The 12959-nt window shown below is 59.4% G+C and overlaps 1 protein-coding gene across 4 annotated transcripts; it reads right to left on the bottom strand.

Moving 5' to 3' along the window:
- Positions 1-1993: 1993 nt before the first annotated feature.
- Positions 1994-12568, bottom strand: SLC22A12 (solute carrier family 22 member 12). Of its 4 annotated transcripts, none has more exons than XM_030810145.1 (10): positions 11402-12158; positions 10476-10579; positions 9810-9964; positions 9566-9734; positions 5711-5834; positions 5427-5542; positions 4460-4674; positions 3870-3978; positions 3410-3613; positions 2003-2860 (listed from the first exon to the last, which is right to left on the bottom strand). In XM_030810145.1, exons 1-10 carry the CDS (start codon positions 11801-11803, stop codon positions 2797-2799), a joined length of 1662 nt encoding a protein of 553 aa, XP_030666005.1. In that variant the 5' UTR covers positions 11804-12158; the 3' UTR covers positions 2003-2796. The 4 variants fall into 4 exon arrangements, with proteins under 4 accessions (XP_012366639.1, XP_030666005.1, XP_012366635.1 ...); XM_012511181.2 differs by having other exon boundaries at positions 9912-9964; XM_012511188.2 differs by lacking the exon at positions 9810-9964 and having other exon boundaries at positions 11402-11701; positions 11813-12158.
- Between the last annotated feature and the right edge of the window lie 391 nt (positions 12569-12959).

The raw sequence follows: 12959 nt of genomic DNA, 5'->3' as shown, positions 1-12959 counted from the left end.
TACCCATCTGTAAGAGATGGTCACCTGATTCTCAATTTATCGTCTTGTGCTTCTGATGTTGGACTTAGCATCTGGGACTGAGCTGAGCTCCTCAGGGTCTGGCTGGCCTGGCAGTGACCCCAGGAGTGTCCCAGACAGGCCCAGTGTCCAGGGCCTGATGGTGGCTGAGGTTCTAGGCATCCTGGCTCCTTGGCGGGTGGTCCTCACAGGGATTTGTCAGGAGATTCCACCTCAGGGCTCTCAAGGACAGGGATCTGGGGAAAAAGCTCACAGACTTGCCCTCATCAAGCAAGCCCCCAGGAGAGGGAACACCAGCCCAGCCAGTGCCCAGCTCTTCTGGATAGAACCCCCCTCTTGAAGGCAGATGTGGAGCCCATGGGGCTTGGTGCTACCTCTTCCCGCACATCCTCCTGGGTGAGCTATGGGCTTGGCTGGAGGCAGGAGAATGGATAAAGTGAGTCCTGAGCCACTTTCCTCATCCCTGCTGCCTGAGGCCTCCACCGCCATGGGGATGAGACTGATGGGGTAGTTACGGGTTCTTCTTTCCCTTGGCTCCTCCATAGCGGGGTGCCCCCATAGGCTCTGAGGTTGGAGTCCCCGTGGTGGGCATCAGAACAGAGTGTGTCCCAAGCATAGGCTTGCCATTCGGGTGGGCTCGTGGCTGCTGCTGAGGGGGGCCCTTCTCCCTTTGCCGACACCCACTTGGCCATAGCGAGGCTGCTCACTCGCCAGAGGGACAGGACCCTGGGCCCTCCCAGCTTCCAGGGCCTCTTGAGTTAATCCAGGGGTGACTTATGTTGGAAGCAGACAGGGCTTGGGTCCTGGAAGGTCGTGACTATCTGGAAGGACGTGACTATCTGGAAGGACCAGGAGCAAGGCCACTCAGGATGTGGGCAGAGGGGTAGTCCAGACCCTCTTGGTGAGCTGGAGGGATATCCCGAAGGCAGGAGGGCCCATCTCCCACCATCCCTGGGTTCTGTCTTCTAGAAACTTCTGGATACCCTAAGGTCCCAAGAATGCTGTTCAAGGGTTAGAAAAGCCGCTAGGCCTCAGCTGGGCAGCAGATAGACAAAAGACAAAAAGTCCAGGGCAGGCTGAGATGACCTTGTATTCAGGCATTTTCACAAACAGGATCCCTGCCCAGGGTTCTTTACTGTGGGGTGGCCCTAGGTAGATGGCTGGAGGACACGGGTCCCCAGAGGCCCAGGGGCTGCTGCTGACAAGACTGGGCCAAGCAGTGACCTCCTTCCTGTGGGGGCAAAGAGTTGCTTTCTGTTTTCCCATCCCATATGTGTGCATGTGCACATGGGCACACGTGTGCACACATGGCTAATGTGTGTGTGGGGGGGGGAGGTGGCGCACAGCCCTCAGCCAAGGTGCCTGGAAGCAGCAAGGCAGGCACAGGTGGACCCAGAGACCATCTGAGCATGGCCCCAGGGTGGCTCAGGTGACCGGGTGGGCTGGCCGGGACCTGGCTGGGCAGCAAATGGCTTCTGCCTGCACCCAGACCTCTGTGTGTGCTGCACTGCGTTTCCCCGCGAGCCATACCCGTGGACACTGTGGGCCCCTGGCCTTGCCACTGCCAGGAAAATTACTGGACACCCAGATGGTGAGGCTGGGTTGGGAGAGGCTGGGGGTGTTGTGGCCAGAGTGGGGCTCTGGAGGCCTACTGATGGGTTTGAATCCTGATATTGCCTCCACCTAGCTGAGTGTCATGGGCAATCAAGTTCTTCAAGCCTCAGTTTTTTCATCTGTAAAATGGGGCAACGTTTGCCCTACAGGGTTCAGGAAAAAGTGAAGTGAGATGATGCTTTGAGGTGTCCAGCACAGCACCAGGCCCACAACAGGGGCTGGAAACAGCAGCCACTCTGGCCTGGCACCTGGGGCAGGAAAGCTGGCCTGGGAAAGGCCCACCCCAGCAAGGAGCCCCCAGCACTTTCCTCCTTCCCCCAACCCGGGAGGACCCTGGGGGCTCATCACTTGAGTCAGTGAGGGGCAGCCATTCATTTGTTCCTTTATTCAATCCCTCGCACCAATGCCTCTCTGGCCCAGCGCTGTGTGGGGAGCTGGGACGTGGCGTCATGGGACCGCCACAACCCTCTGGGAATTCATAGGCTGGCAGGGTGGGAGGAGGCAGGCTTGTGGCTGTAACTGTGGGTAGGAGTTTCACGGGCAGCTCAGGCTGGCCCTGGACCCCTGGAAGGGGGGCTGGGTTTGGGGGTTAAGTGGAGTCTGTCAGGGATGAGGATGGGAAGGGGACAGCAGGCAGAGGATGTGGCGGGCAGGTGGCTGAGGTCTGGAGGTTCCTGGGGAGGGGCCAGGGGCCAGGCTCACAAGGGCTTCTGGGTAAAGCTGTGGAGCTGAGACTCTACTGCTTGTGCGGAGCTAGGAGAGGTCTTGACCATGGATAGTGGTTAGCTCTGAGCTCTGGGCAGGTGGACAGGTGTGGGGGGACAAGTGGCAGTACAGAGGCAAGCAGAGGGTTGGCAAGGCCAGCTCGTTCCCCTGGGCCTGACCCCTCTGCTCTCCGAAGCCACGAGGGCAGGGCAGGGTGGTGGAGCACTGGGCCGCCTCCTGCCAATCAAACTGTCCTTTTCCCCTTCAATATTGAAGGGGGCCTCTTGGACTGTGAGAGGGGCAGGGCTCAGCTGGAGGGGCAGCCCTGGGGGAGAGTGGGGACCTCAGAGGGCAGCCTCTGGGCCTCTGGAAATGGAGGTCTTTGCTTTCCTCCTGCCTTCTCCAGAGAACAGAAGAAGGCTCTTCCTCCGACCGTCCCATCGCAGGCTCCCCAGGAGGCTAAAACTGTGTGGATTTCAGGACAGAGTTCCCCAGCGTGCCATGTGTCACCTTCTTTACTGCCCTGGTCAGGAAGCACACAGGGGTGTTCCTTGGGGTGCGGAGTGGCCCCTGACCCTTGACCTGTGTCCATCCCAAGGACTCCAGGGAATGCTACCACCCTGCTCTCAGGGACCCAGAACTGAGCTCCTGAACATGTGATGGGTGGGGGGTGTGTGTGCGGTGACTGCCCTGCCAGCCATCAGGGCTTTAGAGGTAGAATCTGGGGCCTGTGAGGGCCCCCAACAATGGCTGGATCTCCCTCTCACAAAGGACTATCCACTCTTCTCCCTTTGGCCTCTCTTGGGGTGGACCTGGGGGAGCTTGGCCATTTGTGCCTTGAATGGTGGAGTGAAGGGCAGAGGACAAAGCCCTAGGTCAAAGCACTGCCAGCTGGAGACCGAGCCCTGGGCTGCCACTCTCCCAGAGATGTACTGTGTGACTCTGGGCCAATCCTATCTGTCTGGGCCTCTGCTTCCGCCTCTGTCCAGTGATGGGGATGGGTGAGCAGGCTGCCCTGTGCTAGGGTTCTCTGGTGGGAGGGAGGGGTGGTCCCGAGGCTGGGTCCACTCACTGGTTCTGCACATCTTGGATGGTGTCGGGCAGCGGCAGGCTCTGGGTTTCGGGCAGAAGCAGTGCAGCCAGGCCACTCAGCATCGGCACCGTCCCATACACCAGCAAGGGCAGCCAGGGGCCGTGGACACCCAGCAGCCGGACCAGAGGCCCCAGGATGGCTCCTCCACGAGCGGCCATCTGGCCCAAGCCCACTGCCGTCATCCTGCCAATGCAGATGCACCTATGAGCGCCTGGTCTGCCTGCCCACAGCCTTGATCCTGCATGCCGGGCCAGGCCTGCTTGGCCCAGGGAGGGCCAGGGGGTCAGGCTGGGCTTGGGACGCACCTGAACAGCCCCAGGACCACACGAGGGAGACGCATGACATGAACATCTAGGTCTGGGAGAAGCCACTCCTGTCTGGGGGTGCCCCGCAGCTCAGCCCAGGGCTCCCCTCTCCTGGAGCCCAGGCCCATCCTCACCTGAGCACGGTGGGGAAGAGCTCGCTGCTGTAGATGGTGATGCAGGTGAAGGCAGCCCCCACCCCGCCCAGCCCCAGCACGGCCAGGGCTGAGCGAAGAGCCCCCATTTCTGTGGGTAGAGATGGGATTAGTGAGCATGGTGGGGGGCCCAAGATCAGATGAGGGCTCCCTTCAGCCCAGGGGGCTTGTCCCTGACTTGCAGGCCTCTTTGCAAATGTTTGGGAGTCATCTCCATCTGGGTATCCTGTCCTGAGTGGCCTCATGGCCACACCCACAATCTGCTCCACACTCAGACACCCAGAGCCAGCCCCGAGGAGTCCTCCTTTACCCCCGTTTCCCTCCCCCTGCAATCCATCACTCAGTTCTCATTTTAACTCCATACTTTACCCTGGTGCCACCCCTGCCACTCCTTCACTGCTCCTGCTGGCTCAGCAGACACTGCCGTCTGTCCCTAGACGGCTCTGGCAGCCGCCTTCCTAACAGGGTACCTGCTCTAGTCCAGCACCTCCAAGGAGGAGCCAAGGTCTCTGTTCCCAGCCCGAGACGCCCCAGGGTAGGGAAGTCTCCGGTGTACAGCTTTGCCCCCTCACCGTGGGGCACCAGCGTGTTGGCCAGAATGCAGAGCCCCGCCAACAACAGGGATGCGGCCAGCGTGGGGCGGCGGCCCAGGCGGCTCAGCAGCAGCAGGGCGCCCATCTTGGCCGGGATGTCCACGACACCAATGAACATCTGGAGCAGGAAGATGTTGCTGCCCAGGGCCTGCAGGTCCAGGGCCAGGCCGAAGAAGGTGAAGCCAAAGGCGAACCTGGGGCGGGGGTCAGAGGAGTCAGGGTGGGGGTGGGGGGCGGGGGAGGCGGTGGGCAGGGTGGGAACAATGGGCGGGGGGGTGCTCAGGGTGGGGGCGTGCTGCTCTTAACTCAGTGTTCTGGCCCTTCAGCTGCCAGCTCTGTGGGGCGGAGCCAGTCTCTAGACTATGTTTACCAGGTCCCCTTGCCAGCATGGCCTCCCTTTGGGTTTGGCTGATGGGAGGCGCTGGTGAGAGGCTGGAGGAGGGCAGAAGCAGGGGATTTCTGCCTCCCTCTCTGCTTGGGGGCTTTGTCTGGGAGTGACTATGTCCCTTCCATAGCTTCAGCTGCCACTGAACAGTCCTTCCTTCCTTGGCCTTGGCGGTTTTGGTCTTTGCTGGATGGCCATGGGTCCTGGGCTCTGATAAGCCCTCTCCGCCCTCCCTGGCCCCACACCAGGCAGGGGTGCTTGCTGCCCATGCTGTTGCCTGGATCACCCCATCATCCTGCCTGGCTCCCAGCCCTCCCAGGAGCTTTGTTAGGGATCCTACCTACTGCATCTCTTCTATCTGCCTTGCCCCTTATTAAAGCCCTCTCAGTGAGCCCACCCGGCCTGGGTTGTCTCCTGTCGGGAGTGACTGATAGAGGGGAAGGTGTCGGTGTTGCAGGCCAGTGGGACCAAGTGGAGCCAGCAGAGGCCGGGGCCGTGTGCCAGCGAGAGCCCCAATTCCAGGTTCCCCTGTGGAGATGGGGTTGGGGGAAGGGCATCTACCAGCACAACGTGGAGATACAGGTCCGGAAGCGCAGTCCGGGCATGCGGAGCAGGGTGCCCAGGCTGGTGGGAGCCTGGCCCATGCTCAGCTCCTCCCGCATGGCTGAAAGCAAGACCTGTGGAGGCGGGGGTGGGTGCTGTTGGCACTGGAGGCACCAGGCACCTCGTCCTCTCTGAGACCTTCTACCCAGGGAGCTGAGGTCCTTGGTGGGTCTCCCAGGGTGCCCTATGCAGGGCCAGGGAGAGGGTCTGAGGGTCCAGGTTTGAGGAGGACCCAGCCTTACCTCAGGGGTCAGGGTGTCCTGCACCGCCCCCTTTCCGTTGATGGCAGCCACCCTCCACAGCTCCTGCAGGCCCCGGTCCAGCCTGCCCATGGTGAGGAGCCATCGTGCTGACTCTGCCAGCCACCTTAAGTGGAGGGGGCGTGGGAGGGGTCATTGCCTGTGGCCCCCAGTGCCTGGCCTGCGCCAGCCTCAGACTGCTCCCCTGTACCCACTGCTCCAGGCCCAAGGCTTAGGGCAACTGAGGACCCCGAAGGGCGCTGTGGCAGCCAAGCCCTCTTGGGCACCCTCCTTCCCCAGCAGGAGACCCCTTCTGCTTCCTTTCTCCGTCCTAGGGATTGTGGTTGGGGGTATGCAGTTCTCATCCTGGGGCTGGCTGCTGGGATGGAGGGAGGGATGACTCTGTGGAACTCTTCCTGCCTCCCTCCAGACCCCCCAGCCCTTCCCCTGCCTCACTAGGAACCTGGCCTGGTTGCAGTCAGGGCCCCTAGGGCTACAGGACCTTGGCCACCTCCAAGGCCACTGGGGTCCACCCCTGTCCTGGCACCTCCCATACCACATGGCCTTCCTGTCCACCCCATGGCTGCATCTTCCTCCTGCAAACAGCTTCACAGCCACCCCGGGGTTCAGGCTGGGAGCAGGGTCCCCAGCAGCACCAGCGCCCTCTGGCCGCACCCAGTCAGCCGATTCCCACACCTCCAGCACCCCTCACACCTGAGTCTCTGCTACATTGATCTCATGAGCCTAGCACCTCCCCTCCTTGTGGCAGGACCCAGCCCCTCACACTGACCTGTCTCCCACTACCCTCAGTGTCAAACCAAGCTTATGCCACACCGTCCCGCCCCGCCTGCTGAGCGCCTGCCATGCCCACTACTCTACACGGGACCTGCCTCTAGGCCTTGGCTCTTACAGGTCCTTCAGCCAGATGTGTTGTCCCCTGTGAGCAGCCAGGGTGGGGCCACCTGCCTTACACCCAATGGGGCCCTGAGCTCCTTAGGGATTTGCAGAACAGAGGGGATAAGTGGAGATTCCAGCTGCATATTAGAGGTGGAGCTGATGAAGCCTGGTGACCCAGTGGACTTGGTGGGGGGATGGTGAGGGAGATAGAGGCATCATGGCCACTGTGACTCGGCATCTGATGAGTTCGGGGGCTGCTCCCCACGCTGGGGAAGCCTTGGGGAGGAGAGGTCTAAGGAGATGTGTGTGGGGATGAGACACCTATAATGGAACCGTCATGCGGGCAGTTGGAGGCGCAAGGCTGGAGGTCAGTGGGGGAGGCAGGACCAAGTGGAGATTTGGGGTCTGTAGTATTTGGAGGGAGCTGGGGCTGCAGGCAGGGGTGAGGCTGCCTGAGAGAGAGAGTGTGGACCGTGCCCGCCATATAGCAGGGACCACATAGCTGGATCATTGTGGGTGACCCTGGGAAGGGCAGTTTGGGCAGAGAAGAGGGAGAAAGCTGACTGGAATGTGTTGGAAGTGACTGTGAGGGAGAAAGCGGGGTCCCATTCTCAGATGTCCACACCCCAGCTTGTTCGTCAAGCCCTAGGCACAGTTTGTGAGGCCACGATGTGTGGGATTCCCTATGAGCTCCACGTGGGCAGAGACCACATATCTGCTCATAGCTGGTGTCAACCAGCACCTGGCACATGGTAGGTGCTCAGTAGTTATTTGTTGAATGAATGAGATAATGAATGAATGAATGAATGGGCACTTCTTCAGCCCTGTGGGAGCATGTCTACCAAGGAAAGGGGGGTGCAGCTCTGTGGCCCTGCATCAGCATGAGAACCAGGAGGGGCGCCTTGGAATTTATATTGCTGACCTTTACCTTCCACTCTCTACCCTCTTGGTGTTGGGAGTCAAGCTGCCATCCCAGAAGGCTCTTGTCGGACCTGATTGCTTCCTTGTGGAGCCACTGTATGAGATGTAATTGTCTCCTGCTCTGAGGAGTGGCTGCAAATTGTTACTCCACTCCAAGCTGTTGGGTGGGAGAGATTTGTGGAATCAGCCTTCTTAGTGTGGGTGCGGGCACCTGCTCACCACTGGGCCTCTGCTGTGCTCCTTTCTACAGTGGTCCCAATAGCCAAACAACTATTAAGTGCAGGGCCTGTGTATGAATGATCCAGGCTCAGCCCTGCCGTCAAATGGCCTTCGTCCATCCATCTATCCATTCATCCATCCAGTTCATCCAATTCATCCACCTATCCATCCATTCAACCATCCATCCAACCATCCATCCATCCATTCCACCCATCCAACCATCCATCCATCCATCCATCCATCCATCCATCCATCCATCCATTCATCCAACCATCCATCCATCCATCCAATCCATCCATCCATCCATCCATCCATTCAACCATCCATTCAGCCATCCATCCATCCATCCATCCATCCATCCATCCATCCATTCCATCCATCCATCCATCCCATCCATCCATCTATGCATCCATCCATTCAACCATCCATTCATTCTATCTATTCCAACCATCCATCAATCCATCCACCCATCCCATCCATCCATCAATTCCATTCATCCATCCATCCATTCCATCCATCCATCCATTCAACCATCCCTCCATCCGTCCATTCCATCTATCCATCCATCCATCTATTCCAACCATCCATTCCATCCATCCATCCATCCATCTATTCCAACCATCCATCCATCTATTCTGACCATCCATCCAACCATCTATCCATTCCATCCATCCATCCATCCATCCATCCATCCATCTATCCATCTATTCCAACCATCCATCCATCCATCCATCTATTCTGACCATCCATCCAACCATCCATCCATTCCATCCATCCATGCATCCATCCATCCATTCAACCATCCATCCATCCACCCATCCATCCATCCATTCAAACATCCATTCAACCATCCATTGAGCCATCCATCCATCCATCCATCCATCCATCCATCCAATCCATCTATCCATCTATGCATCCATCCATTCAACCATCCATCCATTCCATCTATTCCAACCATCCATCAATCCATCCATCCATCCCATCCATCCATCAATGCCATTCATCCATCCATCCATCCATTCCATCCATCCACCCATTCAACCATCCATCCATCCCATCCATCCATCCATCCATCCATCCATTCCAACCATCCATCCATCCTTCTGTCCATCCATTCAACCATCCATTCAATTCATCCGTACGATCCAATCCATCTACCCACCGACTCACCCATCCACTCATCCAATCCACACATCTGTCAACCCATTTATCTGTCTCTACCTACCTACCTACCTATCTATCTATTTCTACTTACCTAACAATTCATCCATTCAACAAATATTTATTTAGCACGTAGTATGTGCCAGGTGCTTGGCAAGGGCCAAGCCTGATTTGTTTCAGGGCAATGCTGACATTTCCTAACCTCCCACACATGCCGGCCCTCTGTGGGGACTGTGGATTCCCCTCTGATGAGTGGGTACTGGTCCCTGTCTTCTAGCAGACAGACACATGCATTGATTCTGTCAGCCCATGAGGCAGACTGTGGCTGTGCGCTGTGTGTGCGGGCATGTGTTGTATCTTTTACTCGCTCCCCTAGCCTAGCTCAGTGCTGCCGTGCCTGGCACAGAGGAGGGGCTCAGAAGATGGGCTTGGCAGCATAGATGTCAAGTCAGGCAGGGACAGGAGAGGGGAACAGGCCAAGAGATGAGGAGAAGGAGGGAGGAAAGGAGAAGAATAAGTAGGAAAAGGGGCTTTCCTCCAGCCCATGCACCCCTGGCCTCTAGCACTCCCCAGCCCCCAGTGAAAGGAGAGTCTCCCATTCCCCTGGGTGGAGAGTGGGCAGGATCTCCTCTGAGGAGGGGAGTGGGGCACAGCACCCACCAGGAGTACAAAAAGCAGAGGAAGAAGGGGACTGAGACCACCAGCTGCAGTAGTGTCCAGTCCCGCACACCGTAGGCCATTGCGGCCGTCAGGCCATGGCCGAAGCTGAAGCCCAGAGAGTTCAAGGTCATCACCAAGGGTCGGGCCCGCGCCGCCGTCCACTCCATCACTGCAAGGAGACCGAGTGGTTCAGCCCTGGAGCCTGCATGGAGCCCCCCTGCATGGCGCCAGGTCAGAGACCTACGGAGAGTGCCTGTGTTCATCATGACGCCCGCCACGGCAAAGGCCAACAGGAAGCGGAACAGGCAGTACACGGGGAAGGCGGGGGCGAAGGCAGCTGCTGTACCCATCACAGCCATCTGAAGGTAGCTCCAGGTTAGCACCAGCCTGCGCCCGAACCTGCGGCACAAACCAGGAAGAGGCAGGGTCTGTGGCTTGCCACGGCACAGCCACGGGGCTCTGGACCACCGAGAGCCCACCCTGTGCTTGCCCGCTGAGCTGAAGTGGACACTGAAGTGGCACCTGGGTGAAACCTGCATTCTCCACCCACGGAAGACTCCGGAGCACAAGGAGAGTCCCAAAGCCGGAGCCAAAGGGAATGCGCTCCGGTCACCGGGAGCACTCAGGTTGCTGCTGAAGGCAGATGCATGGCCAAGCTAGTTTTAGCAGTGAATGTTTGCTGGGGAACAGCAATCCTCTACAACCCCGAGCAAAGTCGGTGAACTCGAGGCTCAGAGAAGGTTCCAGACCTCCCTACATGGCACAGCTGCAGGGTGGCTGGTCTGAGACCCACAGCCAACAAGTAGGGCGCTTTCTAGACTTCGTTTTGTGAGGCTGGTCTGGGGCCAGGGGCCTAGGAGAGCAGGGTTCGTGAGGGGAACTGAGACCTGCCTGGACTGGGGGTACTCACCTGTCTGAGGCAGGGCCGCACGCAGCAGCTCCCACCAGAATCCCAGCCAGGTAGATGGACTGGGCCATGGGCTTCAGGGCATGAGAGTCACACACCAGGTTCCACTGATGGGAGAGGAGGGGGCTGAGCTTAGGAGGTTGGGAGAGCCCTGGCAGAGGGGCAGAGGAACCGTATGGGAGGGCCCCCAGGGAGCTGGGTGGGGTGGGTGGTCTGGTGACCTCTAGGGTTTTAAAGCAAGACTCTGTGGAACAGTGAGGGCACCCACAAGCATAGTTTGGCCTTTTGAGGAGTATATCCTGCCACCCTCTGCCTAAACTCCTCCATGGCTCCCTACTGCTCACTGGGTCTCTAGCCACATCTGCCCCTCTCTCCTGTCTCTCCACTTGGAAGCAGCCACCCAAGCTGACACCCGGGCCCCTCTCCCAGAGGTTGCTTCCCTCCTGTTCTTTATAAAGAGGTTCTTCCCGCTTGTTGGGACGAGCCGCCCCTCTCTGCTTGCCTGGCTTTGCCTGGCGCCCCATCTGGGAGGCAACCTGGGGTAATCCCTTACCCTGTGTGCTTTGGTCTCGGGGAACCCAGTGAATTGTCACCGAGTCCCCCTGCGGCTGAGTTGCCTGGAGTCACGGCTGACGGGTCAGCAGGGCGGGGACAGGGCGAGGCCAGTGAGTGTCCAGGTGCCAGCATTTAGAGGTGCCCGCCCAGGTGCCTCCCGCACCTCCAAGAGCCTGGGCTGGCCCCATCTGTAGACAGATCCCTGCTGCCCACTTCCCTGTGTGTGGCTGACAAGGGGCTGACAGGCTCGAGAGTGAGCGGGGCCTGGGGAGGCAGGTCACTCCCAGGACTGGACCTTTGAGTCCAACCCACCATGATCCATGACTCTGACCTCCAAGGTGGCGGGACTGGAGTGGCTCTGGGGGAGGCCCTACCTTGGCCACGATTGTGGAGGTGAAGATGCTGCGGTCATAGACCCAGCCATCCACACACGGCTCCGTGTCGGCCTCGCTCCAGCTGGTGGCCGTGGCATTGGGGTCCAAGAGCTGCCACTGCGGCTGGCGGAAGCGGCGGCACTGGTGGGGCCTCTGGTTGGGGCCCGGCGGGATGGAGATAGCCAGGAGGGCCTCGGGACTCAGGCCCCCTAGGACGCTGGCCTGGGCCGTGCTGTTGTCCAGGAGGGGTGCCCAGCAGCGGTGGCTGGGCACGGCGGCCGAGAAGTTCTCCAGCATGCTCTGGGTACACAGCCACATGATGGAGACCATCAGAGCCACCGTCTGGAGAACCTGGAACCTGCCCAGGCCACCCACGAGGTCCAGGAGTTCAGAAAATGCCATGAAACCTACTCAAGGGGCCCAGAAGAGGGGCCCACTTCACAAGGGCTGGCTCAGGGCAAAGGGGCCAGGGCAACGGGCCTGTTTCCCCCACGGTGGTGGCCACAGTGGCTTCTCCAGCCCAGCGGCTGGGAGCATGTCAGTGGCTGCTGGCTTCACAGACGGGGCTGGAGGCTCAGGCTCTCTGGTCATCTGCCTGCTGGTGTCACTTGAGGTGGCTCCAACCGGGCCCTGAGGCTGCGTGAGGTGATTCCGAGACCTCCAGCATCTCCCCAGAGAGGCAGCTGCTCCAGACCTCCCGGAAAAGCTGAATTTGGAAAGTAGGGAATGTGGAGACTGAAGACTTTAATTCTAGACTGGAATTAAAGTGTGACCGGTGACACTTATGGAATCGAGTTTAGCAATCATTTCCTTGGTCAAAGTTTAACCCGCATTGAAGGAGGCGCAGATGCGAGGGAGCTGCAGCCTCCTCCGCTTGGGGGCCGGGGCTGGCCTGCTCTGTGCCAGGTCTTGGGGAGGCCTAAATTCTTCTCCTGGTGGCTGTGGGATGCCAGGGCGGCCTGCCCCCTTCGGTGCCCCCTTGTGCCCACCTCCCAGGGTGGCTGAGCCAAGAGAAGGTGGGCCAGGGGATCCCCCTAACTTGGGGCTGGGGCAGCTGTGCAAGTCTCTGTGTGGGCTTGGGTCACTGGCAGCTGCCCAGCCCCTGCGCCTCCCAGGCTGTGTGGCCTGGCCCCACCCGTGGCTCCTGCCTCCACTCACCTGCTGTGGTTGGCGTCCTGTGCCCCCTTTGCTGTTACCCTGCCCTGAGTCCTCGGTGGAGCTTCCCAGCATCAACAGACACCCCACAGACTCCCCAGGTTCAGTGTGCCCAATGCCACCCTGAGATATCTGTCCCCTCCCTAAATCTATGCCTCCTGCAGAGCCCCACCTCAGCTATGGCCTCTCATGTCACGGTCCCTGGCCTGGAACCCAGCGTCTTGGTTCACGCCTCCTGCTCCCTGCCTCCCAAACCCACCAGGGGCCAAGCCTGGCTAGTTTTGCCTCTTAAGAATTTCTCTCTCCCACCTCCCCCACTCCACAGCTGTCCCTGCCCTTGTCTTTCTGCCTCAACTCCTGCCCCTGGACCCACCCCGCACTGCAAACCCTTGGGTCAAATCCT

The sequence above is a fragment of the Nomascus leucogenys genome, chromosome 4 (genome assembly GCF_006542625.1).
Source record: "Nomascus leucogenys isolate Asia chromosome 4, Asia_NLE_v1, whole genome shotgun sequence".
NCBI lineage: Eukaryota > Metazoa > Chordata > Mammalia > Primates > Hylobatidae > Nomascus > Nomascus leucogenys.
Note: the sequence above shows the minus strand (reverse complement) of the source record. Positions and strands in the feature narration are given on the sequence as shown.

Excerpts from the sequence above, each read along its gene's own strand:
- SLC22A12 (XM_030810145.1), bottom strand. The coding sequence starts at position 11,803 with ATGGCATTTTCTGAACTCCTGGACCTCGTGGGTGGCCTGGGCAGGTTC. Across the intron at positions 10,580-11,401 it reads CCTCCACAATCGTGGCCAAG|TGGAACCTGGTGTGTGACTC; the intron begins GTAGGGCCTCCC and ends CTCTCCCATCAG. Across the intron at positions 5,835-9,565 it reads CTCTGCTTTTTGTACTCCTG|GTGGCTGGCAGAGTCAGCAC; the intron begins GTGGGTGCTGTG and ends CCTCCACTTAAG.